Below are 26,885 nucleotides of genomic sequence, written 5' to 3'. Positions count from 1 at the left end.
GGAGTCTTTATCCGCTGAGCTATCAGGGAAGCCCACCACTTCTATGGTCAGATGATAAAAATGAGCTCTTGATTGTTTCTGAATTAGTTGTTAATCATTTTCCTTAAATAAATGTACCTTATTTTATGCAGTTAGATGGGTATATTTCTGAAAAATAGTGGACTTTATTGAGTTATTGAAAATATTCCATTAAAACTCATTGAATTATTGAAAGTACTCTATTAAATATTCCATTTTTAAAATCCTGCCACTAATCTGAGTAAAGTAACAGCATTTTGTATGTACAGAATATGATTAATCTCTAGCTTCTTTTTGTGTAACTTTAGATTTTTTATATTATTAGATTTTCTTAAATTGAAGTGTGTGCATCTTAAATCTGTATTAGATTTGAAAGATCAGTTTAAATAATGGGGGAAAGGCTTGAGATCTTGCTAGCTTGCTTGCCTTCTTGTCACATGTTGAACTTCACCAGTGTTTTGAGATGATTTTCTTGGCTTTGTTTAGATGTGTATCTTTATAGATGTCTTTTTTTAATCTTGTAGAGATAATTTGAATATTAGATATTTATTTTTTGTGTGATCAAATCATTATCCTAATTTTGACAAACTGGCTTTGAATTAATCATTGATACCCATTAGACTTGGATTTGAAATCACCAAATCTAGGCAAGTATTTGTAATAGTTATCTTTAAATTTACAGCTGACAGAGTCCATGCATATTAGTTTTCGTGATGTATGGCATTGGTGAAGTAGTATACCATCAATTTTCCCTCTTTACTCCTTTTCCCTCTTTACACTTGTCAAATTTTGGTGGTTCTTTCTTCCCCCTTTGTTTAGCATAAATAGCTTCACATTACCTTGAAACTGGAAGTATCAAAGTTGCCATTTTAATCCCATGGTATTATCGTACATCAGTGATGTATTTTTTGGAAAGAGACTTGCCAGCCTCAGTTATGTCACCCAGATACACATTTTTTGCATGTAGCTTGTTTTAGCTGTAGGAACTGTTTTTTGTTTTGTTTTGTGGTTTTTAAATTGTTCCTGAAGGGGTATTACTTGATGGCAAAGAAAATGTTCATATTGTCAGATATTGCCTTAGCTTGATTAATATAAGACATTTTTGTTACTTAGGATGCCTTTGAGATTTTGCAATTTTTTTCTTATGTAAGCATTTTGAGCTTTCAGAATGGGAAATTTGAACATTTGTCAGTAATAAGAATTTAAAAAATACCATTGCCTTTTCTTCCTTTAAGCTTAAAAGACTGTAGCTTTTTTATTTTTCAATTCTATAATCTTCTGAGTTTGATTTGGTGCTTCCTCTGCTTTAGGAAAGACAACAGCACGTGGAAGCTGTTGAGTTAGAAGCTAAAGAAGTTCTCAAAAAATTATTTCCAAAGGTGTCTGTCCCTTCTAATTTGGTAAGATTAATTTATTATTTTTTAAAACATGACATCTTTATCATTATTTAAGGAAGTTGTGAATAAGTAGCATTTGCGCTCTGCACTTGGTTTTAATGGTGTGCTTATCAGTCTTTCTCATTTTTAACCTAGGGTGTCTTGAGTAGTTAAAATCAGTTAACTTGGTTCAAAATAATTTATGTTGTTTCAATTGCTACTTTATTATAATCTATAAAATTTATAAGACATTATTTAGGTTATAAACATCATAAATGGGAAAGAAATATTTCTTCATAAGTCATTAGTGGTTGAAAGTGAAAATGTTAGTCACTCAGTTGTGTCCTACTCTTTGCAACCCCATGGAGTGCAGCCCACCAGGCTTCTCTGTCCATGGAATTCTCCAGACAAGGGTACTGGAGTGGGTAGACATTTCTGTCTCCAGGGGATCTTCCTGACTCAGGGGTCAAACCCTGGTCTTCTGCATTGTAGGCAGATGCTTAACTGTCTGAGCCACCAGGGAAGACCCAAGAGTGGTTAAAAATTCAGTAATATTCTTAATGGCTTTATTAAAAATAGAACTTAATTTTAGGTGATTCCTTCTTAATTTTAGGAACACTTTATTTTAAAAAGTATTTACTACTAAGAACTAGGCTCTTTTTATTTCACAACTTAAGATTTTGGTCATCTGTTAACTTTTTAAGCAGAAGTCTTGAAGATGATTTGGAATAACTTGTTTTAATTGAGATTGTATGTGTTTTAAATGGGAGAGAAAAGTTTGCTTGATTCATAGAATATAATGAATATTTGAGGGCAGAGAAAGAAAGCCAGTGAGTATGCATGTAGTTTTCTAAAATGATACTATAGGTCTTTTTTTCTTTTAATGGAAAATTATACATACAGTCAAAAGTAGAGAGAATAGCATAATGAGCCTGATGTACCTCGTATCTCACCTTAGCAATTACCTATACGACATGCATTGATACTGACAGTCTTGTTTTAACTCTAACCTTATACTTCCTACGTTATTTTGGAGGAAGTCAAACATCAGAGCATTTCATTAGTAAATATTTCTAAATAATAAGGATTCCTTCAAAAATACTATTTTATATTTTTTAAAAATTTCTTACATCATTCATCTAGTCAATACTTGGATTTCTTCAGTTGTGATACAATCTATTTTAATGAAGTAATAACAACTTATTGTAGTTTGTTTTAGTCAGGATTCAAATAAAGTCAGCATGTGACTGATTTAAGATGTCTTTTAGATCCTTTTTATTTCACAAGTTTGCTTTTGTCAGCATACCTTCTCGCCCACTTTTTTTTTTTTAATGTAGTGGTTTCAAGTTCATTTTCCCAGTCTGGATTTAGCTGACTGCATCCCTGTAATGTCAGTATGTTCCTCTGTCCTTTGTATATCTTGTAAGTTGGTACAGTGGAGGCCTGATTAGATTCAGACTCAGCACTTCAAGGGTAGGACAGGGTGGAGGCAAGACGGTCATGAGCAGTGTTGTGCACTTCCATCAGGAGGGCCGTAAGGCTCAGTGATAAAGTATCTGCCTTCCAGTGCAGGAGATGTGGGTTCAGTCCCTGGGTTGGGAAGATCCTCTGGAGAAGGAAGTGGCAACCCACTCTAGTATTCTTGCCTGGAAAATTCTGTTGACAGAGGAGTCTGTTGACCATGGAGTCACAAAAAGTTGAACATGGACATGACTTAGCAACTAATCAACAGCAATGTTTGCCTGTGCTTCTTTGGGCCATTGGAGCTTATTTAGTCTGGCTACCAAATCTTTTTGACACAGCACTGCTAATCTTTGGTAGCTTCTTTGCTTACTGGTGTGATAAGATTTTCCTGAATTTATCGTATGCATTTCCTGTCCCAAATTTTGAATCAGGATATTTCTTCAAGGAGAGGGCTTTGGGTGCCAGGTGTGATGTAAGTAAACTTAATGACCTGTTCTCTGTGCAGTCTGAGTTTAACTGCTTGCTCTCTTAGGTTTTATCTAAGTACATTCTATGTCTAACTTGCAAAAGAAGCAAAAATGCTTCTGTTTTCATTGTAACTGTTGAGGATATATTCAGGTTTGATCACTTAATAGATAATTGGTTGAATTGATGAAATACCTTGTTCTGGGCAATATGGATAAATTGCCAGTTCTAGTTCGGTTTTTACAATAAACATAGGAAGAGTTGTTCTTCTTAGAGTCTAGTTGTTCTACTTAGAGTCTGGTATTTAAGTTTTTAGAGATATGATGGATAATAGACTATTTACCTTAAGATAAAGCAATAATTATTAAATTTAATATTAACATAGTCAGATATAAAAGGGCTTTTATACATGAAGTAATTTTTATAAACTGTTTTCTATTTTTTTGCTAAGAAAATCAGCAGAGATCTTAACTATTTGACCGAGATTGAAGGGAAGTTTATGTACTTTAAGCGTCTAAACAATTTTTCAACTGAATTTAATTTATATGGAATCTTAGTATTTGAAGCTAAGTGGGATTTTAATAGTATGTTTTCATCATGAATCAAATTTATGATTGTGCTCAGTCATGTCTGACTTTTTGTGACTCCATAGACTGTAGCCCATTAGGCTCTTCTGTTCATGGAATTTTTCAGGCAAGAATTCTGGAGTGGTTTGCCAGTTCCTCCTCCAGCCCAGGGTTTGAACTCATGTTTCCTGCATTTCTTGCATTACAGGAGGACTCCTTACCACTGAGCCACAGGGGAATGTAATTTTTTCTTTTTAATGAAGAGGCTTTTATGACTAAAATGTACTATGGGATATTGCACTACAGGGTGATCTCAGCATCCAATTTTCTTTTGTTTTTCATTTTTATTTGATGAAATATAGAGAATCCTGATTCAGCCACATAAATAGTTTTTCATTAGAGCAATTAATAGAAATTTCATGTATGTGTGGTTTTTTTAAATCTTGAATTAAACTAAACCAAAGACTTATCAGTGGGCTTCCCGGATAGCTCAGTTGGTAAAGAATCTGCCTGCAATGTGAGACCCCAGTTTGATTCCTGGGTGAGGAAGATCCACTGGAGAAGGGATAGGCTACCCACTCCAGTATTAGGGCTTCCCTTGTGGCTCAGCTGGTAAAGAATCTGCTTGCAGTACGGGAGACCTGAGTTCAATCCCTGGATTGGAAAGATCCCCTGGAGAAGGGAATGGCTACCCACTCCAGTATTCTGGCCTGGAGAATTCCATGGACTGTATAGCCCCTGGGGTAGCGAAGAGTCAGACATGACTGAGCGACTTTCACTTTCAAAGACCTAAGAGGAAATTTGCTTTACAGTATCTACCAAACACTCTTTACCAGAGTTTAAAATTCAGACAAGAAGCATCAAAAGTCTAGAATAATTTATTTTTAAATTTGGAATAATGACTAAGACTATAAGAATGCCTTGTGTTTACCTCAGCTAACCTTACAGTACAAATAGAATTTTTGTTGATTTTATACACATCAATGTTTGTATATTCTTATTTCTCATTATGATTTTTAAAATGTTTCATAATATTTATTTTCAAGTATTTTCATAATGCCTGGAACATCTTCATAGAATCTGAAATCTTCTGACTACTGTATCTCTGTGGAACTATCTCCTAAAAAAAAAAAGTTTGAAAAATTGCTTAATCTAGGCTTTCTCTGTCTTAGAGACTGAACCTATTAGTCCCAGCACTGGTTAGTGGTAGAGGCTAGTTTGAGCCCAAATCTTACCTGTATGGCCTGAATTTATTTGCAAATATCCTTGGACAGGGTAAATAAATTTAGATTTGATTTTGATGGTAATGTAGTACACAGGCATATTTTCAGTGTTTATTTTCAAGGCCAGGTCATGTACAACTTACTTAACAACTATAATCTTTTTTGAGATTTCCACAGGGATAGTGTTTGTCTACGTCGGTTTCTTTTTATAATCTTCCAATTTGGTTATTTAACTTTTTTTTACTTACTTCATTTAGGTATTTTTTAAAAATTAGTTATTTGATTTTTTTCTCCACAGAGTTATAGTGAATGGTTGCATGGATTTGAAAAGAAGGCAAAAGAATGTGTGGCTGGAGCTTCAGGTTCAGAGGAGGTTAAGGTTAGTTCAAGAAGTAAAGTATATATATTTTAAACAAATGTAGAAAAAAAAGAATAAATCAGAATTTGTCTTTAAGTTTGGGAAAGATAATAACTACATTAGTGATGTAGATCACAAAAGGTCACAATAGTGATCTTTTTAGAAAGTATAAGAAGGTGATTTCATTTTGTGTACATTTTGGTGCAAAGACTATTGTCTTCCTCATATTTGATATCTGTACAAAGCTGGTGTTTGTCTTTTCTTTAGCTCTGTTATCTTAGTCATTTATAAAACTGAATATTTATCTCTGATTCTCTTTTTAGTTTGGGTTCAGGAAGTAAAGATCAGTTAATAGATAGAACCTGACTGGTTTACTAACATATCCTCAATTCAGGAGTGTTCAGAGCCTAGATGCATTTTTATGCTTGACTGCTAAAATTTGGGAGATTCATTTTTTTTTGTATCACAAGTGGCGTGAATATAACCCTGTGGCATTGTGACTTTATTTCATATGAGGATCTGCTTTGATTTTACTGTCTGACTAAATAGTGACAAGCCTATTTATATAAAATTGTATGACTATATTTTGTATTAAACGTAATCTAGGAGTTTTATCTTTTGGCCACTCCTCCTGGCTTCTCAGGTGGCTCAGAAAAGTGAAAAATCTGCCTGCAGTGTAGGAGACCTAGGTTCAATCCCTAGGTTGGGAAGATCCACTGGAGAAGGGAATGGCAACCCACTCCAGTATTCTTGCCTGGAGAATCCCATGGACAGAGGAGCCTGGAAGGCTGCAGTCCATAGGGTCGCAAAGAGTCAGACACGACTGAGTGACTAAACTTTCTTTCCTGGCATGTGAGATCTTAGTTCCCTGACCAGGGTTCGAACCTGTGTCCCCTGCATTGGAAGCATGGTGCCTTAACCACTGGACTGCCAGGGAAGTCCCAGACTGGGAGTTTTATTAGGAAAATCAAATGACTTAACAAAGTCATTGAATTTCACTGCTACTTGAGAAGGTTGAAATGTAGTGATTAATGATAAAACAGAAGCCATTTATCTTAATATATCAATAAGTACAGAAACAAATTTGAAGCACAAAACTTTCTGGTAAAACTAGAGGATTTTTATTTATATCATTCTTTGCAGGATTTGGAGCACAAGTTGAAAGAAGCTGATGAAATGCACACATTGTTACAACTAGAGTGTGAAAAATACAAATCCGTCCTTGCAGAAACAGTAGGAAATGATTTTTAATCTACATTTTAAAATAATTATTAATTTATTACTTAGTGGCTTAAGCAGTTTATCTTGGTATTAGAACGTGAATTTTTCAGAACAACTATATTGTGTTCATAGGAAGGAATTTTACAGAAGCTACAGAGAAGTGTGGAGCAAGAAGAGAATAAATGGAAAGTTAAGGTTGATGAATCACAGAAGACGATTAAACAGGTATTTAAAGAAAGCTTAGGGAAAAAAATAAGTAAGAGTTGTGTGACCTCTTGAAAAAAAATCCAAACAAACTGGCAGTTCTCAGCGTGGGGGTTCTGGATCAGCAGCATCAGTATCACATGGGAACTTATTAGAAATGCTTTTAGGCCCCACCCATAGAGAAGGCAATGGCACCCCACTCCAGTACTCTTGCCTGGAAAATCCCATGGATGGAGGAGCCTGGAAGGCCGCAGTCCATGGGGTCGCTGAGGGTCGGACATGACTGAGCGACTTCACTTTCACTTTTCACTTTCATGCATTGGAGAGGGAAATGGCAACCCACTCCAGTGTTCTTGCCTGGAGAATCCCAGGGATGGGGGAGCCTGGTAGGCTGCCGTCTATGGGGTCGCACGGAGTCAGACATGACTGAAGTGACTTAGCAGCAGCAGCAGCAGCATAGCTTACTGAGGGTGAAACTCTGTGGGGCCAACACAAGAGTTTTAAAGAGCACCCCCCGCAATGATACAGTGTTTTAAAGAGTTTTAAAAACACTGTTTTAAAGAGGCCCCCCCGCAATGATACAGAATGTAAAGTGGTGTTAAAGAACCACAATGCGATAACATAAGGCAGATAATTTGGTGTTCACAATGTTTTAAAACACTGATTTGTGACTCATGATATAGTATTCAAGAGAAAGTAAGTACTTATTCTGTTCATGGGACCTGAATGTTGTTAATGTAGTCTTAGTTTTTCTTCTCTTTATAGTTTTCCCTCCATATCCATCAGGGAAGTGGTTTCCGAATCTTCAAAGATGCCCAAATCTGGTATCTTAAATGCTTATATAAAATGGATAGTAGTTCTTAGGTATGGTAAAGAGTGCTGTCTCTTGCTCACTTGTTTTCCTGGGCCAACCTGTGCAGAATCTAGGGTTGTTGATGGTATTCTGTAATAAAGCATTTGGGGATTGATGAAGCTGATTATCAGTTAATTGTTAAAAAATTAAGCACTTTAGCTGGACTGCATATAATGTCATGCAAATGAGGTAGGTTTTGATCACAGTTTAAATCAGTTATATGTGACACTCTCATTTTTAAGGGCTTTTAAAATTGTTTTGGCTTTAAATGAGATACATTAAAAAATAAAAAACCCAAAACCTCTGGGGACACAGTTTTTGAGGAAGTAGCCTAGTGTTTTCTCCCTTTGCCTGGCAAAGAAATAAAGTCACTCTTTCTCCTCCAAAAAGAAAAACCTCTGAAGTATCTAATTGATTAAAATTCTACAAGATAGAAAAACCTTTGTATTGTTGGTGGTTTGACTTGGTCATATAATTATTTCACATTTCAGATGCAGTTGTCATTCACATCTTTGGAGCAAGAGCTAGATCGGTTAAGAAGAGAAAATAAAGATACTGAAAATGTATGTTATCTCATTGTTTGATTTGTAACCTATGGCTTCATTTTTAGCATTAAGGGTTCTCTTACAGGCTGTGTTTAAGATTTCTTTTATCTAATGATGTGGTTGTTGTACCTTTATTGTATAGTTTTGTATTCAGTAAGTGTTGTAACTTTTCATTGTAGGGAAGTATCAAATATATTTGTTAACTTTTCCTTCTTTGTTGCATTGCTAGCTGAGAAGAGAACGAGAGCATTTGGAAATGGAACTAGAGAAGGCAGAAATGGAACGATCTACCTATGTTACAGAAGTCAGAGAGGTACTTACAATAGAATTTTTTCAACCTTGCTTCTCAGGTGAAGTTAAATTTATAACAGAATGATAAAATATTTCAGTGTAAGTTGTTTGTGGCAGAGCGTCCAAGTAGTATACAAACATTGGATATCATAAGGAGATCAATCTTAAACTCTAAACTTCATTGCAGCTGAAAGATCTGTTGACTGAATTGCAGAAAAAACTTGATGATTCATATTCTGAAGCAGTAAGACAGAATGAAGAGCTAAATTTGGTAAGAAGCTCGTTCTCCACTGTGTATCAAGTAGGCTCTGAAAACACTTGTGTTGACATGTGGAGAAGTCATCCAAACCTTTCTCTTTGCTAACATCCTTAGCTTGGCATTTTTAAAGTTTAAGATAATCTTCATATTCTGATGATTCAAGATGGTCTGTCTTTTCTTGATTCCTAAGATGATCCTTCTTTTCTTAGCTCCTAACAATGGCATGTTTGGCTTGCAACTCTTTTTCGAAAAAGTTTTCTTTTTTTTATAAAACCAGATTTCTTCAACAGCATTATTTTCAGTGAATAAAGAAATTAAACAAACAACATAAAGACTGGCTGCATTGTAAAGTTTCTCAGAGTTACCATAGTTAACTGAACCTCTTATAGTCTAACATGGAAGGAGATTATGGAAGGTGGAAGATACATACTCTTCTTTCAAGGGCAATAATCCAATCTAGCTTCTTATTTTAACTGGCATTTCTATACATTATATATAACACAAAGCTTATGGAATTCTTCACCATCATCATATCATTCAGAGCATAATAATTTTAAAACTACAGGCTCAGAGTTAGCTAAATGTTGTATAAAGACAGAGTACACTGTATTCCCATTCTTAAATTTTCTGGAAATTTACACTGATTGACAGGCTTATTTGTTACATAAACATGACTATCTTATTGTATGTTTCAAACAGTAGTCATTGTTTGTGACTTAAAAATTAAGAATGTTACTAGATTTTTTTAAAAGTACCTGAATGAACTCTAGTACAATCGCAATAAGCTGATTGTCTCCTTACTATAAGTTGGTGCTGCCAAGTTTGGAATTTTCTTTTTAGTATTGCTGTATACCAAAGAAAATTTCTTAACTCATTCATGTTAAGCAGTGTTACAGCAGTGATCCATGGGAATCAATTTTCAGAGTAGGGCTGTCTATGAAATGTACACATCAAGTTCCCACCCTGATGCCCTGTCCATACACACACCCCTTTCTAGTTTTAAAATAAAATTTACCTTCATTTTACCTGAATTGAATCATTCCCATTGCAATGTAAGATTAATTTTAGGTCCATTTGCTATATATTGATTGATTGCTACAGATTGGTACTGTGGTATGCTACAGCTTTAAGGAATATGCTTATCCTATAATGTGGTTTTAAAAAATCCATTTCCAACTACAGTTGTTGGAGATTTTACGTTTAGCTTTGGTGCTTAGTGGCTGACTCCAATAGTAGCTTCAAACCCAAGGATTATGTTGAGTCTCCGTATAGCCTGGTGCTCTCTTTGTATATTTTGACCCTTCTGTCAAAAGGTCATTTTGAACGGTATTTAAATTTTTTTTTGCCTTGAGTTTGCAGTCTTCGTTTTAATCTTTCTGTTTGTTTTTTGCTCAGGGTAACTTCCACATTTTCAGTTCAGTTCAGTTCAGTTGGAAGATATATTAATTTTGTTTTTGCTTATACATTGTATGTTCCTGGGCCAAAGGAATAACTCTCTGATGTATGAAATCAGAGTTAAATAAAGGAGCAAAAACTGAAGCATTTGGCATAGAGTTTGCAAAATCAAATTTGCAAATGGCATGTCATGCGTGCACTGATTCTTTCTACATGTTTGAAATTCCAGTGTCTTATATTTTCCCCTTTGGGGTTTCCAGAACTGTTTGGAATGCTTGGCTTATGGGTAAGAGGCATAATCAATTAATTTTATGAGTTTAATTTTAAAAGTTATTTTTTGTCACTGAGTCCATTTCCTTCATTCATAATTATTCAGAATAGTTACCGAGAGAAGAGGCAGTATGTATTGACGCTGGAGTTTAATACAGCTTTGTAATTGTTTGAACAAGTTGGTTGAGATGTATATGTTAAGATGTTTCTTGTTGGTATAGTTAAGTCAGTGTGGTCTTGCACTCATCTCTCTAGTGACATTTTAAAGGATGAACAACATTTAAATTTTTGAAGATTTCATTTTACTGGATTTTTGAAGATTTCATTTTCTGTTCAGTGTTTTTAAAAATATTACATAACTCTTAACTATATAGGTTAAGAAAACCTTTAAACATTTAAAATTAGTAAACTTTATTATTTGCCTTTTAATTTGGAATAAATGTGAATGAATATGCTTTATGAATAGTGAATAGTAATACTTAAAATAGCTAGTGACAAACCTAGACAGTGTATTAAAAAGCAAAGACATCACTTTTCCAACAAAGGTCCGGATAGTCAAAGCTATGGTTTTTCCAGTAGTCATATATAGATGTGAGAATTGGACCATAAAGAAGGCTGAGCGCCGAAGAATTGATGCTTTTGAATTGTGATGTTGGAGAAGACTCTTGAGAGTCCTTTGGACTGCAAGGAGAGCAAACCAGTCAATTCTAAAGGAAATCAGTCCTGAATATTCATTGGAAGGACTGATGTTAAAGCTGAAGCTCCATTACTTTGGCCATTTGATGTGAGGAGCCGATTTATTGGAAAAGACCCTGGTGCTGGGAAAGATGGAGGGCAGAAGGAGAAGGGGCTTGACAGAGAGTGAAATGGTTGGATAGTATCACTCACTCAGTGGACATGAGTTTGAGCAAGCTTTGGGAAATAGTGAAGGACAGGAGAGCCTGGTGTGCTGCAGTCCATGGGGTCCCAAAGACTTGGACACGACTTAAGTGACTGAACAACAACAGTACTTAAAATAGTAATAATCCTCTACTGTAATTTTATGGTTTTGTTTTTATATTTGCGGTTTTCTAAACTCTAGTTTGTTTCTGTAGCTTTTCTTAAGTTTAGCTTTACAGATTGGAATCTCCACTGCTTACAGCTTTTCTATACATCTGGTGCAGCATATTGGCTAATCCACTGTGCATAATAACTGTTAGCGATCCCATTCTTTCTCATTCATTCTTCAGTCCTAGGGGTCTCAGCATAATCAAAGAAGGATGTGAATTAAGTTAATTATGGTGTTCCTTTATTTTTACAGTTAAAGAAACAGTTAAATGAAACACACGCAAAACTTAGAACTGAACAAAGTGAAAGACAGAAGGTAGCTGGTGACTTGCGTAAGGTAAGACACTGCTTGTCCTGAAGATGCCGTATCATTATAATGTATTGTACTTTGAGTCTTAAGCTGACATACTGCTAACTCTGGATTTATTCTTTTGCATCATCCCATTAATTTGTTCTTAAATTTAAGCTGTTTGCTACATAGTTACATATTTGGAACTAGACTTTTTGGCTTGTTTTTCCATTTTCCTTAATTCACTTCTTCTTTTCATCATATTTATATAATTAATTGCTTTGTAAAGTATGATTACATCTTGAATTCAATTGCTGTTACTCTTAAAAAATTTGGTTACATCTATATATTTTTTATTGGGATTTGCTTATATAGTCATTTACAAAGTATATTTCTTTGGATCTTCATGCTTCCCTGGTGGTTCAAATGGTAAAGGATCCACCTGCAATGCGGGAGACCTGTGTTTGAATCCTGGGTTGGGAAGATCCCCTGGAGAAGGGAATGGCTACCCACTCCAGTATTCTTGCCTGGAGAATTCCGTGGGCAGAGGAGCCTAGCAGTCTACAGTCCATGGGGTCGCAAAGAGTCGGACACGACCGAGCGACTTTCACCTTACCTCATCTCACTGCGTGTATCTAACAGAAATGTAGACCTCTGCTGTTTCAGAAATTTATTCCTTTATTTCTTTGTAAAAGTATGTTTCTCTTAATCTCACATAGATGGGTGATCTTTGGATTACGGTTTTTTTTTTTTTTTTTTGCATTAGTTTGACAAGTTATTTGTAATTCTATTGAGATTTTTAATAGTGTAATTTGTATATGCTTTTATCAGAGCTGCTTTCTAGCTATGATTGTGTCTATAGGAGATACAGTCAGCAAAACAATTATGTCACTTTCTGAAAGACTGAAGGAAAAATTTCTGTTTATTCTATATGATTATAGCTTATAATTATTATGCAAAAGTCTAGGACTCTAGAGTTGGTTCAAATTTCTTTGATATTGTGGCCAGTAGAGAAAATGTGAACTTCATAAGTTTTGGAGCTCTGACTTAGATATATGTAATACATTGTCAAGACTGAGCGATCTGATTTACTTTGATACTCGATTTTAGTGTTTGACACTGGACAAACTAATAAAACATGCAGTTTTAGCCTAACAATTTATTTTCTCAGAAGGTGCTTTAAAGATATTAAACAGGTGCTCAAAGATATGGATATGCCATGTTGTTTGGCATAAAATGGCAACAATAGTTGATAGTGAACTGCCCCATATCTGTATAATAGAAATATTGTGTAACTCATGATTGGAAATGCATGTAAATATTTATTGACATGTAAAAAGGTAACAGTTTTTCATGAAGTAATATGTATGTTAATAGCCCACTTTTCAGAACATTTTCTACCAATCTTCCATTAGAACATATGTACACTGATGAGGGATTCACACCAGGAATCAACAAACTCAAAGTTTTAAGATTTACTGCCCACCTGTAGTTTCTTTCATATACTCTTTATTTGTCTAACATGACTCTTTAAAAATGTAAAAACCATTCTTAGCTTGTGAACTGTACAAAGACAGAGTGTGGCGAGATTTGGCCAGCCTCTGATCTAGACTAATATCACTAATGTGATCTCGATCTAACCTAAGTACCACTGAGGTTATTTCTGCTTTTAATGTCTTTATATATTTTCTTCATTGTTTGAGCATTTAAAAATAGTGAGCATGTGTTTTTATAATCTGGTAGGGGAGACAGCTATTTGATTTTGGAGAAAAAACTTGAACAGGTTGACTTTTACGTTGTATTGTGAGAAGAGCTTTAGTTTTAGTTTTATACAAAATACGTAAGGAAATCACTCACTTTTTCATATCTCTCTCTCTCTCTCTCTATATATATATATAGTTATATATCAATTGTAGTATTGATAGGCTCTATATTGCTTTCCTTACAGGCTCAACAGTCACTAGATCTTATCCAGTCAAAAATAGTAAAAGCTTCTGGAGACACTACTGTTATTGAGAATAGTGATGTTTCCCAAGAAACGGTATGCATTTTCTTTAACTCCAAATCTCTGGGCTAATTACCTTATAAATTATGTGAAGAATGAAAAATGTACAAGATTCACCTCTGACTGAAAAAATGCCTTTGTGTAATGTGCTTCCATCAATTTTGTTGCATTCTTAACTCAAGGTCATCTTTTCTTTGAGGTATCTTATCTGAAATTCTGTGTTTTTATTGATATTTGTTTTCACTCTAGCTTGGTGAGATATTACATTAATGTTTAGGTTTGAGTTGGGAGGTATTATGGTATACTACTTTAGACTGTAGCAAACATTATCCTCAATGGTGAAAAATTGAAAGCATTTCCCCTAAAGTCAGGAACAAGACAAGAGTGCCCACTCTCACCACTACTATTCAACATAGTTTTGAAAGTTTTGGCCACAGCAATCAGAGCAGAAAAAGACATAAAAGGAATCCAAATTGGGAAAGAAGAAGTAAAACTCTCACTGTTTGCAGATGACATGATCCTTCTACACAGAAAACCCTAAAGACTCTACCAGAAAATGACTAGAGCTAATCAATGAATATAGTAAAGTTGCAGGATATAAAATCAACACACAGAAATAGAAATCCCTTGCATTCCTATACACTAATAACGAGAAAATAGAGAAATTAAGGAAACAATTCCATTCACTGTTGCAACGAAAAGAATTAAATACTTAGGAATATATCTACCTAAGAGTTGACTCACTGGAAAAGACTCTGATACTGGGAGGGATTGGGGGCAGGAGGAGAAGGGGATGACAGAGAATGAGATGGCTGGATGGTATCACTGACTCGATGGACATGAGTTTGAGTGAACTCCGGGAGTTGGTGATGGACAGGGAGGCCTGGCGTGCTGTGATTCATGGGGTCGCAAAGAGTCGGACTTGACTGAGTGACTGAACTGAACTGAAAGGAACAAAAGACCTATATATAGAAAACTATAAAACACTGGTGAAAGAAATCAAAGAGGATACTAATAGATGGAGAAATATACCGTGTTCGTGGATTGGAAGAATAAATATTGTGAAAATGAGTATACTACCCAAAATAATTTATAGATTCAGTGCAATCCCTATCAAGCTATCAGTGGTACTTTTCACAGAGATAGAACAAATAATTTCACAGTTTGTATGGAAATACAAAAAAACCTCGACTAGCCAAAGCAATCTTTAGAAAGAAGAATGGAACTGGGGGAATCAACCTGCCGGACTTCAGGCTCTACTACAAAGCCACAGTCATCAAGACAGTATGGCATAAAGACAGAAGTATAGATCAATGGAACAAAATAGAAAGCCCAGAGATAAATCCACACACCTATGGACACCTTATCTTTGACAAAGGAAGCAAGAATATTTAATGGATAAAAGACAGTCTCTTTAACAAGTGGTGCTGGGAAAACTGGTCAACCACTTGTAAAAGAATGAAGCTAGACAATCCTTAACACCATACACAAAAATAAACTCAAAATTGATTAAAGATCTAAAAGTAAGACCAGAAACTATAAAACTCCTAGAGGAGAACATAGGCAAAACACTCTGTGACATAAATCACAGCAGGATCTTCCATGACCCACCTCCCAGAATATTGGAAATAAAAGCAAAAATAAACAAATGGGACCTAATTAAAATTAAAAGCTTCTTCACAGCAAAGGAAACTATAAGCAAGGTGAAAAGACAGCCTTCAGAATGGGAGAAAATAATAGCAAATGAAGCAACTGACAAATGATTAATCTCAAAAATACACAAGCAACTCCTGCAGCTTAATTCCAGAAAAATAAACGACCCAATCATAAAATGGGCCAAAGAACTAAACAGACATTTCTCCAAAGAAGACATATAGATGGCTAACAAACACATGAAAAGATGCTCAACATCACTCATAATCAGAGAAATGCAAATCTAAACCACAATGAGGTACCATTTCACGCCAGCCAGAATGGCTGCTCTCCAAAAGTCTACAAGCAATAAATGCTGGAGAGGGTGTGGAGAAAAGGGAACCCTCTTACACTGTTGGTGGGAATGCAAACTAGTACAGCCACTATGGAGAACAGTGTGGAGATTCCTTAAAAAACTGGAAATAGAACTGCCATACGACCCAGCAGTTGCACTCCTGGGCATACACACCGAGGAAACCAGAATTGAAAGAGACACATGTACTCCAATGTTCATTGCAGCACTGTTTATAATAGCCAGGACACTGAAGCAACCTAGATGTCCATCTGCAGATGAATGGATAAGAAAGCTGTGATACATATACACAATGGAGTATTACTCAGCAATTAAAAAGAATTGATTTGAATCAGTTCTCATGAGGTAGATGAAACTGGGGCCTATTATACAGAGTGAAATAAGCCAGAAAGAAAAACACCAATACAGTATACTAATGCATATATATGGAATTTAGAAAGATGGTAACAATAACCCTGTATATGAGACAACTAATCTTTGAATGTATAGACATAAATTTGATTCTATTATTTATATTCTTAATGCTTCTATGAGTAATTTCCATTTTGAGTATTGTTTATTTGCAAGATTTTTCTTGTTGATTATTGTTACCTTTTTAGAAAAGCTTTTTAAGGCAGCTTTGACTCTGTTGAGCCTCTCAATTTTATCTTTATTGCATTAATACCTGGTATGTATTAGTTGCTTTCTTTTCTTTATGATTATTCTGTTTATTTTGCTAACTTCTTAAACTTGCTGTATACTTGTATACTCATTGGTTTTCCTTTTTATGTAAAATGTACTACATTTAAGGCCTCAGTGGATAATGTTTTACATATCCCGTAGGTTTTAAGACTTTGTGTTTTTGTTATCTTTATGTAATGATGTTGTTTTTAAATGCCGTGTATTCAGTGAGTGATATAAACACATTGTAAATTTCAGTTTTCTAATAAATTGTATTAAAAAAAAAAAAGACTGTAGACTCTGCTTCTTGCATTTGAATCCTGATTCTGTTGTTCAGTAGCTGTGTGACTGACTTAGGGGAAACTCTTTAGCCTCTCTGGGCTTTAGTTGCTCCATAAAAGGTAATGATAATAGTACATATTTTGTAGGATTGTTGAAGGGAATAAGTGAGTTACTATATAAAACAGGTAAATAGTGGGTAACCCAACAGTGCCTCAGATTTTGTAAGAGCTCAATATATGTTTGTTATTTTTCTGTTGTGAGTGTATTCTCCTTTGGCTCTTTGTATATTTTTTTATGAAAGGAGTAAAAGACTTACGTCTGATATTCATAGATTCTTTATTTTTCCCTTTGTAGCCTGGTGACAGCATTTATTTGGCATTGAACTTCCTTAGGTGCAGACTAACTTGCACTGCTGCAGCAGACGCTGTTGCTCTGTGCGATTCTTACTGTCAGTTTTCATGTCATCTTTCAGATTTTTTACATCTGTGTGTAAAACAGCAATAAAGTATTTTCTGTTTTTGGTTGCAAATGCCTTTTCCTTAGGCTTCGGGTTTTTCATCTCTTTAATCTTTTTCTTAGGAGTCTTCTGAGAAGGAGACAATGTCTGTAAGTCTAAATCAGACTGTAACACAGTTACAGCAGTTGCTTCAGGCAGTAAACCAACAGCTCACAAAGGAGAAAGAACAGTATCAGGTATTAGGTAAGAAAAACTGAAGATTTGCTGTCTGTCCGTGAATAATTGACACAGTGTGTGTGAATGCATATATAGTGTGTATTCACCATAAATATAGAAACAGTTGTTACTGTAGTGGACATTTTCCCTCTGTATCTCTCTAAAAACCTCCAAATGACAATGTGAGCTTTCTTGGAGTTTTATTTCCATCTTGTGCATACTTTGATCTTGTAGTTTAGAGAAGAAAATACATACCCTTTTTAAAAAAAATACATACCATTTTTTTTAAAAGTATATATAAGTTTCATGATTATAGCATTATAGTTGTATACATTGCAAGGTCATAACCACCACAAGACTAGTTACCATCTGTCACCATACAGTTGACGTCCTTCACTTTTGCCCACCCTCCAACTCCCTTCCCGTATGGTAACCACCAGGCTGTTCTGTTTTGTGAGTTTTTGTTTTGTCTTATTTTGTCCATTTGTTTTGTTTTCTTTAGATTCTACATACTAGTGAAATCATGTTATTTGTCTTTCTCTGACTTAGTTTATTTAGCATAATACTTCCACGTTCTAACCATGTTATTGCAAATGGCAGTATTTCCTTCTTTTTTTATGGCTGAGTAGTAATTCATTGTGTGTGTGTGTGTGTTCATTCATTAGTGGACACTTAGGTTGTTTCTATAAATCTTGGCTATTGTGAATAATCCTGCAGTGAATAGAGCTGTGTATATACCTTTTTGAATTAGTATTTTCATATAGAAACACTTTTCTTCTTTGACCTTTCACATAAGATGCTGAAATGAAAAATTGTCATCACAATTTACATTGGAAGTTGGGTTTTATTTAAGGTTGCAGGAGATCAATCCTGGGTGTTCATTGGAAGGACTGATGCTAAAGCTGAAACTCCAATACTTTGGCCACCTCATGCGATGAGTTGACTCACTGGAAAAGACTCTGATGCTGGGAGGGATTGGGGGTGGGAGGAGACGGGGACGACAGAGAATGAGATGACTGGATGGCATCACCGACTCGATGGACATGTGTTTGAGTGAACTCCGGGAGTTGGTGGTGGACAGGGAGGCCTGGCGTGCTGTGATTCATGGGGTCGCAAAGAGTCGGACACGACTGAGCGACTGAACTGAATTGAACTGAACTGATGGGTAATCAGAGAAATACATTTTTTAATTCTTGAAGTGAGAGTCTTAGCTGAAGATAAATAAACCATCATTCGCCAAAATATGTTATGAAATTTTATTGCCTATATGACCTGAGAATGCATGTTGATGAATTCATTGTTGGTTCCTGGGTTTTACCTGTTTTAAGAATGACTTAAGTCACAATGCTTTGGATAATTAAGATATTCTGGTATGCATTGAATACTTTATTCTTCTTTTGAAGCTGTTTGTTCTATAATAATCATGATGTCCTGTAGATCAGTGGAGTGGCCTGTGCAATGCCATGGGGCAGCTTACCACTGAATTCTCCCTTTTAGCACTCAAACTTAGGACTCTTAGCTCATGCAAAGGCCTCAGGATAGGTTAGTGAAAGTCGCTCAGTCATGTCCGACTCTTTGTGATCCCATGGACTATACATTCCATGAAATTTTGCAGGCCAGAATACAATTTTGTAGCCGTTCCTTTCTCCAGGGAATCTTCCCAACCCGGGGATCGAACCCAGGTCTCCTGCATTGCAGGCGGATTCTTTACCAACGAGCCACCAGGGAAGCCCCAGGATAGGTTGGGTGCCCTGAAAAAGTTGGGAGGGACCTCCGTCTTGATTCCAGGGGCATTCTCTCTTACTTGCAGATTGTCCTCTTGTCTGCCTTAGTACATACTCTTCTTTAAACTGCTATTTCAGGTCAGTTACCTTTAAGACTTTGCACATAAACTGAACTCATTCTTGTAACTTGTCAACAACAAGAATTATATCTCAGTCTTTTATCCTTGGTAAGCTGAATTCTCAGTTGCCTAGAGTTAAACTTCTACCACTTTACCACCCTCCCCTAATTGAGAAAATAACCTTGCTTCCTGTGTCCAGGGCAGCTTTCCTTCCCACATCTTCAGTCCTGTTTTCTCCACATATTGCTCCTGTTTAGTCTTGAAAATATGCTCAAATATCTTATTTTAACTTTATGCTTCAGGATACCATCCTAGTTTTTTTTTTCATTTCACTGCTTAAAAATTTTTAGAAGAAGAAACTATTCTTTCTTACAGTATCTACTTCTCTTCTTGCTACTCTCTGCTCTGGAGAGAGGCTTCTTTTCTGCTGTTCCAGGAACTAGATGAAATGACCTGTCATTCCATGGCATTCATTAGTGATTTCCTAATTGCTGGAGCTAATACTGGATCTTCTTTTGCATACAAGATACTGCGAATAGTTATGAATTCTAAATATGGTGAGGTCAGTCCATAGAAGGGTTTCATTTCTGAGAATCTGCAAAATTATAAGCTGTCCTGTTACCCTTTTCCTTTCAGTTCAGTTCAGTCGCTCAGTCGTGTCCGACTCTTTGCGACCCCATGAATCACAGCACGCCAGGCCTCCCTGTCCATCACCAACTCCCGCAGTTCACTCAAACTCATGTCCATCGAGTCGGTGATGCCATCCAGCCCTCTCATTCTCTGTCGTCCCCTTCTCCTCCCGCCCCCTATCTTTCCCAGCATCAGAGTCTTTTCCAGTGAGTCAACTCATTGCATGAGGTGGCCAAAGTATTGGAGTTTCAGCTTTAGCATCAGTCCTTCCAATAAAAACCCAGGATTGATCTCCTTTAGAATGGACTGGTTGGATCTCCTTGCAGTACAAGGGACTCTCAAGAGTCTTTTCCAGCACCACAGTTCAAAAGCATCAATTCTTCAGCGCTCAGCTTTCTTCACAGTCCAACTCTGCCTTGTCAATAATATCTCACTAGCATATCAAAAGTATTCTCTAGTTACTTTTTCTTTTATCAGACATGTGGTCTGGACCATTTTGGCTTGCCTGTTTCCACTTTGGTCTTAATCATATAAAATTTGAGCCTTACACTGATCATCAGTAATAACACTTTTATTTTTCAGATTTTTTTTTTCTGGTTTATAAAATTACAGTGTGTAATTTGTTAAAAGAAAAACATATACCCAGGCAACACAACTAAAACGGAACTGTTGTTTAGCAGGAAGCTTAGCTAAGTGATAACTCAGTATTCTTTTGTCAGCTGGTGAACATAAGTCCACTTTTGGCAAGTGAAAGGGTGGTAAGTGATCAGTCGTATATCATGCAGGTTAGATGGAGTGTATGAATTTAGAGGTCCACCAGCACTTGAGAACTCTTGCATGGGTTCCATCCAGCAGTGACAGTGATTATTCCTCTGTAGGGATCCCTTGGTTCCCACAGCTTTCTTTATGCCTTTTAAATGTTTGTGTTACCCTTAGTTTTTTAACTTCAGCCATCATTTGTTCAGTGTATACTCCTTCTTGTTGACTCTGTAAAAACTATCAATACTCCCAGATGATTAAATTGGAAATAAAAATTTCTTAATCATCAGAATTTATAGGTTAATGTCTGATGTCAAGAATCTTCTATTTTTTCCTCCTATTTTATTTATTACTTTTTTAAAAATTGAAGTACAGTTAATTTACAATCTTGTTTTAGTTTATGGTATACAGCACACACAACACAAATATTTTAATATCTTTTCCATTATATTTAGTTCAGTTCAGTCGCTCAGTTGTGTCCAACTCTTTGCGACCCCATGAACCATAGCGTGCCAGGCCTCCCTGTCCATCACCAACTCCCGCAGTTCAATCAAACTCATGTCCACAGAGTTGGTGATGCCATCCAGCCATCTCATTCTCTGTCGTCCCCTTCTCCTCCCGCCCCCAACCTTTCCCAGCATCAGTCTTTTCCAGTGAGTCAACTCGTCGCATGAGGTGGCCAAAGTATTGGAGTTTCAGCTTTAGCATCAGTCCTTCCAATGAACACCCAGGATTGATCTCCTTTAGAATGGACTGGTTAGATCTCCTTGCAGTATGAGGGACTCTCAAGAGTCTTCTCCAACACCACAGTTCGCATCAATTCTTCGGCGATCAGCTTTCTTCACAGTCCAACTCTCACATCCATACGTGACCACGGGAAAAACCATAGCCTTGACTAGACGGACCTTGGTTGGCAAAGTAATGTCTCTGCTTTTCAATATACTATCAAGGTTGGTCATAACTTTCCTTCCAAGGAGTAAGCGTCTTTTAATTTCATGGCTGCAATCAGCATCTGCAGTGATTTTGGAGCCCAAAAAAATAAAGTCTGACACTGTTTCCACTGTTTTTCCATCTATTTCCCATGAAGTGATGGGACCAGATGCCATGATCTTTGTTTTCTGAATGTTGAGCTTCAAGCCAACCTTTTTACTCTCCTCTTTCACTTTCATCAAGAGGCTTTTGAGTTCCTCTTCACTTTCTGCCATAAGGGTGGTGTCATCTGCATATCTGAGGATATGCATTATTGATATTTCTCCCAGCAATCTTGATTCCAGCTTGTGCTTCTTCCAGCCCAGAGTTCCTCATGATGTACTCTGCATATAAGTTAAATAAGCAAGGTGACAATATACAGCCTTGACGTACTCCTTTTCCTATTTGGAACCAGTCTGTTGTTCCATGTCCAGTTCTGACTGTTGCTTCCTGACCTGCATACAGGTTTCTCAAGAGGCAGGTCAGGTGGTCTGATATGCCTGTCTCTTTCAGAATTTTCCACAGTTTCTTGTGATCCACACAGTCAAAGGCTTTGGCATAGTCAATGAAGCAGAAATAGATGTTTTTCTGGAACTCTCTTGCTTTCTCCATGATCCAGCGGATGTCGGCAATTTGATCTCTGGTTCCTCTGCCTTTTCTAAAACCTGCTTGAACATCTGATAGTTCACGGTTCACATATTGCTGAAGCCTGGCTTGGAGAATTTTGAGCATGACTTGACTAGCATGTGAGATGAGTGCAATTGTGCGATAGTTTGAGCATTCTTTGTCATTGCCTTTCTTTGGGATTGGAATGAAGACTGACCTTTTCCAGTCCTGTGGCCACTGCTGAGTTTTCCAAATTTGCTGGCATATTGAGTGCAGCACTTTCACAGCATCATCTTTCAAGACTTGAAATAGCTCAACTGGAATTCCATCACCTCCACTAGCTTTGTTCGTAGTGATGCTTTCTAAGGCCCACTTGACTTCACATTCCAAGATGTCTGGCTCTAGGTCAGTGATCACGTTATTGTGACTATCTTGGTCGTGAAGATCTTTTTTGTACAGTTCTTCTGTGTATTCTTGCCACCTCTTCTTAATATCTTCTGCTTCTGTTAGGTCCCTACCATTTCTGTCCTTTATCGAGCCGATCTTTGCATGAAATGTTCCCTTGGAATCTCTAATTTTCTTGAAGAGATCTCTTGTTTTTCCTATTCTGTTGTTTTCCTCTATTTCTTTGCATTGATCGCTGAGGAAGGCTTTCTTATCTCTTCTCACTGTTCTTTGGAACTCTGCATTTAGATGCTTATATCTTTCCTTTAAGTGTCTTTTAATTTCTTGGCTGCAGTCACCATCTGCAGTGATTTTGGAGACACAAAAAATAAAGTCAGCCACTGTTTCCACTGTTCCCCATCTATTTTCCATGAAGTTCTTGCCTGGGAAATGGACAGAGGAGCCTGGTAGGCTATAGTCGATTGGGTTGCAGAGTCGGATATAACTTAGCAACTAAACAACAGCAATAACATTTTGACCGTTTTTAGTTTTTCGAAGAACCTCCATACTGTTTTCCGTATCGGCTGAACTAATTTACATTCCCACCAAGAATCTTACTTCTTCTTAGTATGTATTTCAAGCACATATGAATTGTTTAAGGTAATGGTATACATTTTCAGTATGGGAAAAGCTGTTTTTAAAAGGAAAAAAAAAAGGTAAGTTAGTTTTCTAAGTCCTAATACACAGAACTTAGCATTTTTGTGAATTGTAGGGGTAGGTGTATTTATCTTGTATCCTTAATTTGGAAAACATTAACCTTCCTTTTCTCCTGAAAATCTGCCTTACTTATCTCCTATTCTTCTCTCCCCACCCCACCACCTCTCCAAAAAGAAGGCTATCATTCCCCCATGCTTTTTTAAAAATATATATATTTATTTATTTAATGGCTGTGTTGGGTCTCAGTTGTAGCACTCTGGCTTCTGTCTAGTTGCGGACGTGGGCTTAGCTGCTCTGCAGCATGTGGGATCTTAGTTCCCAGACCAGGGATTGAACCTGTGTCCCCTGTATTAGACGGTGAATTCTTAACCACTGGACCACCGGGGTTGTCCCTCCCCTATGCTTTTAATTAATTTTTTTTTATAGCTTTGGACTGGTCACACTAGTATTTTGTAGTATAAGTTTTTTTGTTTTTAGATATCTACTTTTTCTTATGTTGCATATTTGCCTGGTTTCTAAGTGTTCCAAGTGTATATCTGACCATACCAGAAAACTTTATTACGCTAGTGTCTTTGTTTGGTTGCGGTAACAAAAATGTTATATACTGGCTTAAGCAGCTGAGATTTATTCTTCACAATTTTGGAGGCTGGGGGAGTGTCAGATCAAGGCACCAGTAGATTCTGTCAGATGAGACCCACTTCCTGGTTTAAAGATGGCCATCTTCTTTTCTGTCCTCACCTGGCAAAAGGGGCAGTGGAGCTCTCTGGGGTTCTTTTTATAAGGGTATTAATCCCATTCATGAGTGGAGTCTTCTAAGGGCCCATTTCCAAACACCATTACCATGGGGATTAGAATCTTAACATAGAAATTTTGAGGGAGTTCAGTTCAGTTGCTCAGTTGTGTCCGACTCTTTGCGACCCCATGAGTCAAAGCACGCCAGGCCTCCCTGTCCATCACCAACTCCCGGAGTTCACTCAAACCCATGTCCATCGAGTCGGTGATGCCATCCAGCCATCTCATTCTCTGTCGTCCCCTTCTCCTCCTGCCCCCAATCCCTCCCAGCATCAGAGTCTTTTCCAGTGAGTCATTGAGACCAGAACACCCAGGATCCCTTACCTGGAACCTGTTTGTGGAATCATGTGGAAGAAGCATGATGGTTTTAATAGCTAACGCTTTGTAAGTGTTCCTCTAAGAATGAACATGCTTCTAACATGTGATCGTTCATTTAAATATTGGCAACAACCCAGTGCAGTAGATAGGTAGGGATTATTAATAATAATCACTTATTATATTATAATTCCCATTTTACAAGAGAGCCAAAGGGGTTCTCTAAATTGCCCAAAGGCACATGGCTAGAACTAGTTGAGCTGGGATTTAAATCAAGGTGGTCTGAGCCCAGGCCCTGTGCTCTTAATCTGTACTTTTCTCCTCCCTGCTTCAGGCACTGTGTGTTCTGATCCTTGTTGTCATTGCTTTCTTTTCTCCTCATTCTATCTAACCCTCTCTTACCGGCCTCTTTTAGTTTCTTCCTTCAGTCCTGGCTTTTTCCTGAAGTTGATATTTAGTTTGTTAATAGTGAATTGGAGAGACTCTCAATGTATCCAGGAACAACTGAGGTGAAATTTTGTTTATGTGTTTGGTATATATGTGCCCTCCTTACTCGCTTTAACAAATAGATTTTTTAACAATACAGTTGTCTTTTGTTTCTGAAAGAAAAAAGTTCTTTTTTGGTGTATTGACGTATGAGAGTTAATGTTTCAGATAAAGACTAACTTCTGTTTCTATACATTGCACTTGATTGTCATATGGATCTTCATTTTCTGTAATGTGTTTACATAGTACTTCTTACTTTAATGTACCAGTGGCCTATGTAGACTTTCTGATCGGCTGTTAATCTTGCTTCAGTTATAGGATGTGATAGCCAGTGATTACTTTTAACTTTCGATTGCTTCTTTTCACCTCAACTTTTTGAAAAATTTCAAGCATAGTGAAAATTTGAAAGAATATATAACACTCAGTCACCCTTCAACTGCTTCATCTTTTTATTTGTGTATGCATATTTTGTTGCTGTTAAACTATTAGAAAGTGACTTTCAGATAACATGATCTTTTATCCCTAAGCATTTAAGTATGCATCTCAAGAACAAAGATATTCTCTTATAAATCTGTAGTATCACTGTCACATCCAAAATCACAAAAACAGTAATTTTATAATATCACCCCCCTTTTAAGCACATATTCAGGTGTCTCTGCTTATACCTGAAATGTCTTTTTAGTTACTTTTTTCCAAACCAGCATCCAGTCAAATTTCACATGTTGCCTATGGTTAAATTCTTTTAGTGTTTTTAATGGCTTTTGAAGTTTAATTTCTTCGGTCATTTTATCTGACTTGGAAAGCTTCAGAAGGCCTTAGAAAATCTCTGAAACTTAAATTATTTATTCGTGGGTGGAGAGTTGTAAATTTCAGTCTCTCTTCAGTGCTGTTGATTCATTTTATTAGCTTTATAGTCTCTTGAGTGGAGCAGTAATACAAATAGATTCCCAATGTTGTTTTCTTAAATGTTTTCTAAATAGGGTTCAAAATCCCGAATTGAGGTTTTGGCTCACATATTTTAAAATCCATCTGAAAACTTTTGAATCCTGAGATTTTTCTCTTTATTTTTGATTACCATTAGTATTGATTGTTCTGTTTTAGTTGAAAGGGCCATGCTAGATCAAATGGAGTATGTACCTTTGGTGTTTGACAGATGTCTTCTGATTGTCTTTTGTTTCTTTGTTTTAAAATGAATTTGTTTCTTTCTGATCTTTTGCAGAGTGAAGTAATTGGGAAGCTGTTCATTCAAGGATAACAGAAGGCATTGTATTATATTTTGCCAAATTAAAGCCTTATTTATGTTTTCACCCTTTCTACTTTGTCAGAAACACTGAACAGAGTTTTGTCTTTTCTAATCCTTGTTAGACTACTGATTTAAAGAGAGAAAAAAGCCAACTCTGTAGACACCTTCAGAGTTTAGTTTTATAATAAAAACTGTTTGAATAATTAGACCTTTACATTCCTGAAGATAAAATAAACATGTAATCTTTTATCTTATTTTGCTCAATAAAATTGTTCAGAAGATCAAAAGTGGTAAAGACAATGTAAAATTTAACATTTTAATACTGATGTTGTACACTGTTTTACTTAACATTTTGGGGAGTAACTGCCTCTGACTTCAACTCAAGAAAATACTTTTTGTTGCTAATGTAATCGGTTTTTGTAATGGCGTCAGCAAATAAAGGGATGCTTATTATTCAAATGTGTTCTGATTTTCATTGAGCTTTAACAAATTTCATTAGCACTTCAGAGCAACATAATTTAGAGCACAGTCATTAATCGCAACTTCAGACAAGGTGGGTTTGTTGCGTGTATACCTTCTCAGCTGGAGCTCTGGGTCTTCTCTGTGGTTGTGTGCCATGTAAACTGTCCTGAAGTTCTGTGGTTTATAGAAAGGATGGGGGCAAGTGTTTAA

The 26,885-nt window shown here is 36.4% G+C and overlaps 1 protein-coding gene across 8 annotated transcripts in view; it reads left to right on the top strand.

The window, feature by feature from the left end:
• The window catches only part of KTN1 (kinectin 1), a 117,024-nt gene extending 90,358 nt beyond the window's left edge, over positions 1 to 26,666 (top strand). For 3 of the 8 annotated variants that reach the window (XM_088839573.1, XM_055437315.2, XM_055437316.2), the window contains 11 exons: positions 1,329 to 1,418; positions 5,411 to 5,491; positions 6,614 to 6,703; positions 6,824 to 6,916; positions 8,240 to 8,311; positions 8,523 to 8,606; positions 8,772 to 8,855; positions 11,809 to 11,892; positions 13,793 to 13,885; positions 17,376 to 17,496; positions 26,190 to 26,666. In XM_088839573.1, the coding sequence (XP_088695699.1) occupies positions 1,329 to 1,418; positions 5,411 to 5,491; positions 6,614 to 6,703; positions 6,824 to 6,916; positions 8,240 to 8,311; positions 8,523 to 8,606; positions 8,772 to 8,855; positions 11,809 to 11,892; positions 13,793 to 13,885; positions 17,376 to 17,496; positions 26,190 to 26,194 (897 nt within the window). In that variant the 3' untranslated portion in view covers positions 26,195 to 26,666. The remainder of the gene's footprint in view (positions 1 to 1,328; positions 1,419 to 5,410; positions 5,492 to 6,613; positions 6,704 to 6,823; positions 6,917 to 8,239; positions 8,312 to 8,522; positions 8,607 to 8,771; positions 8,856 to 11,808; positions 11,893 to 13,792; positions 13,886 to 17,375; positions 17,497 to 26,189) is intronic. The other 5 variants (XM_088839575.1, XM_088839572.1, XM_088839576.1 and 2 more) reach the window with 4 other exon arrangements.
• The last annotated feature ends 219 nt before the right edge of the window (positions 26,667 to 26,885 follow it).

The sequence above is a fragment of the Moschus berezovskii genome, chromosome 9, assembly GCF_049115385.1.
Source record: "Moschus berezovskii isolate FMDL1 chromosome 9, NW_MosBer_1.0, whole genome shotgun sequence".
NCBI lineage: Eukaryota > Metazoa > Chordata > Mammalia > Artiodactyla > Moschidae > Moschus > Moschus berezovskii.
The sequence above is the reverse complement of the archived record's forward strand: the minus strand, read 5'-3'. Positions and strand labels throughout refer to the sequence as shown.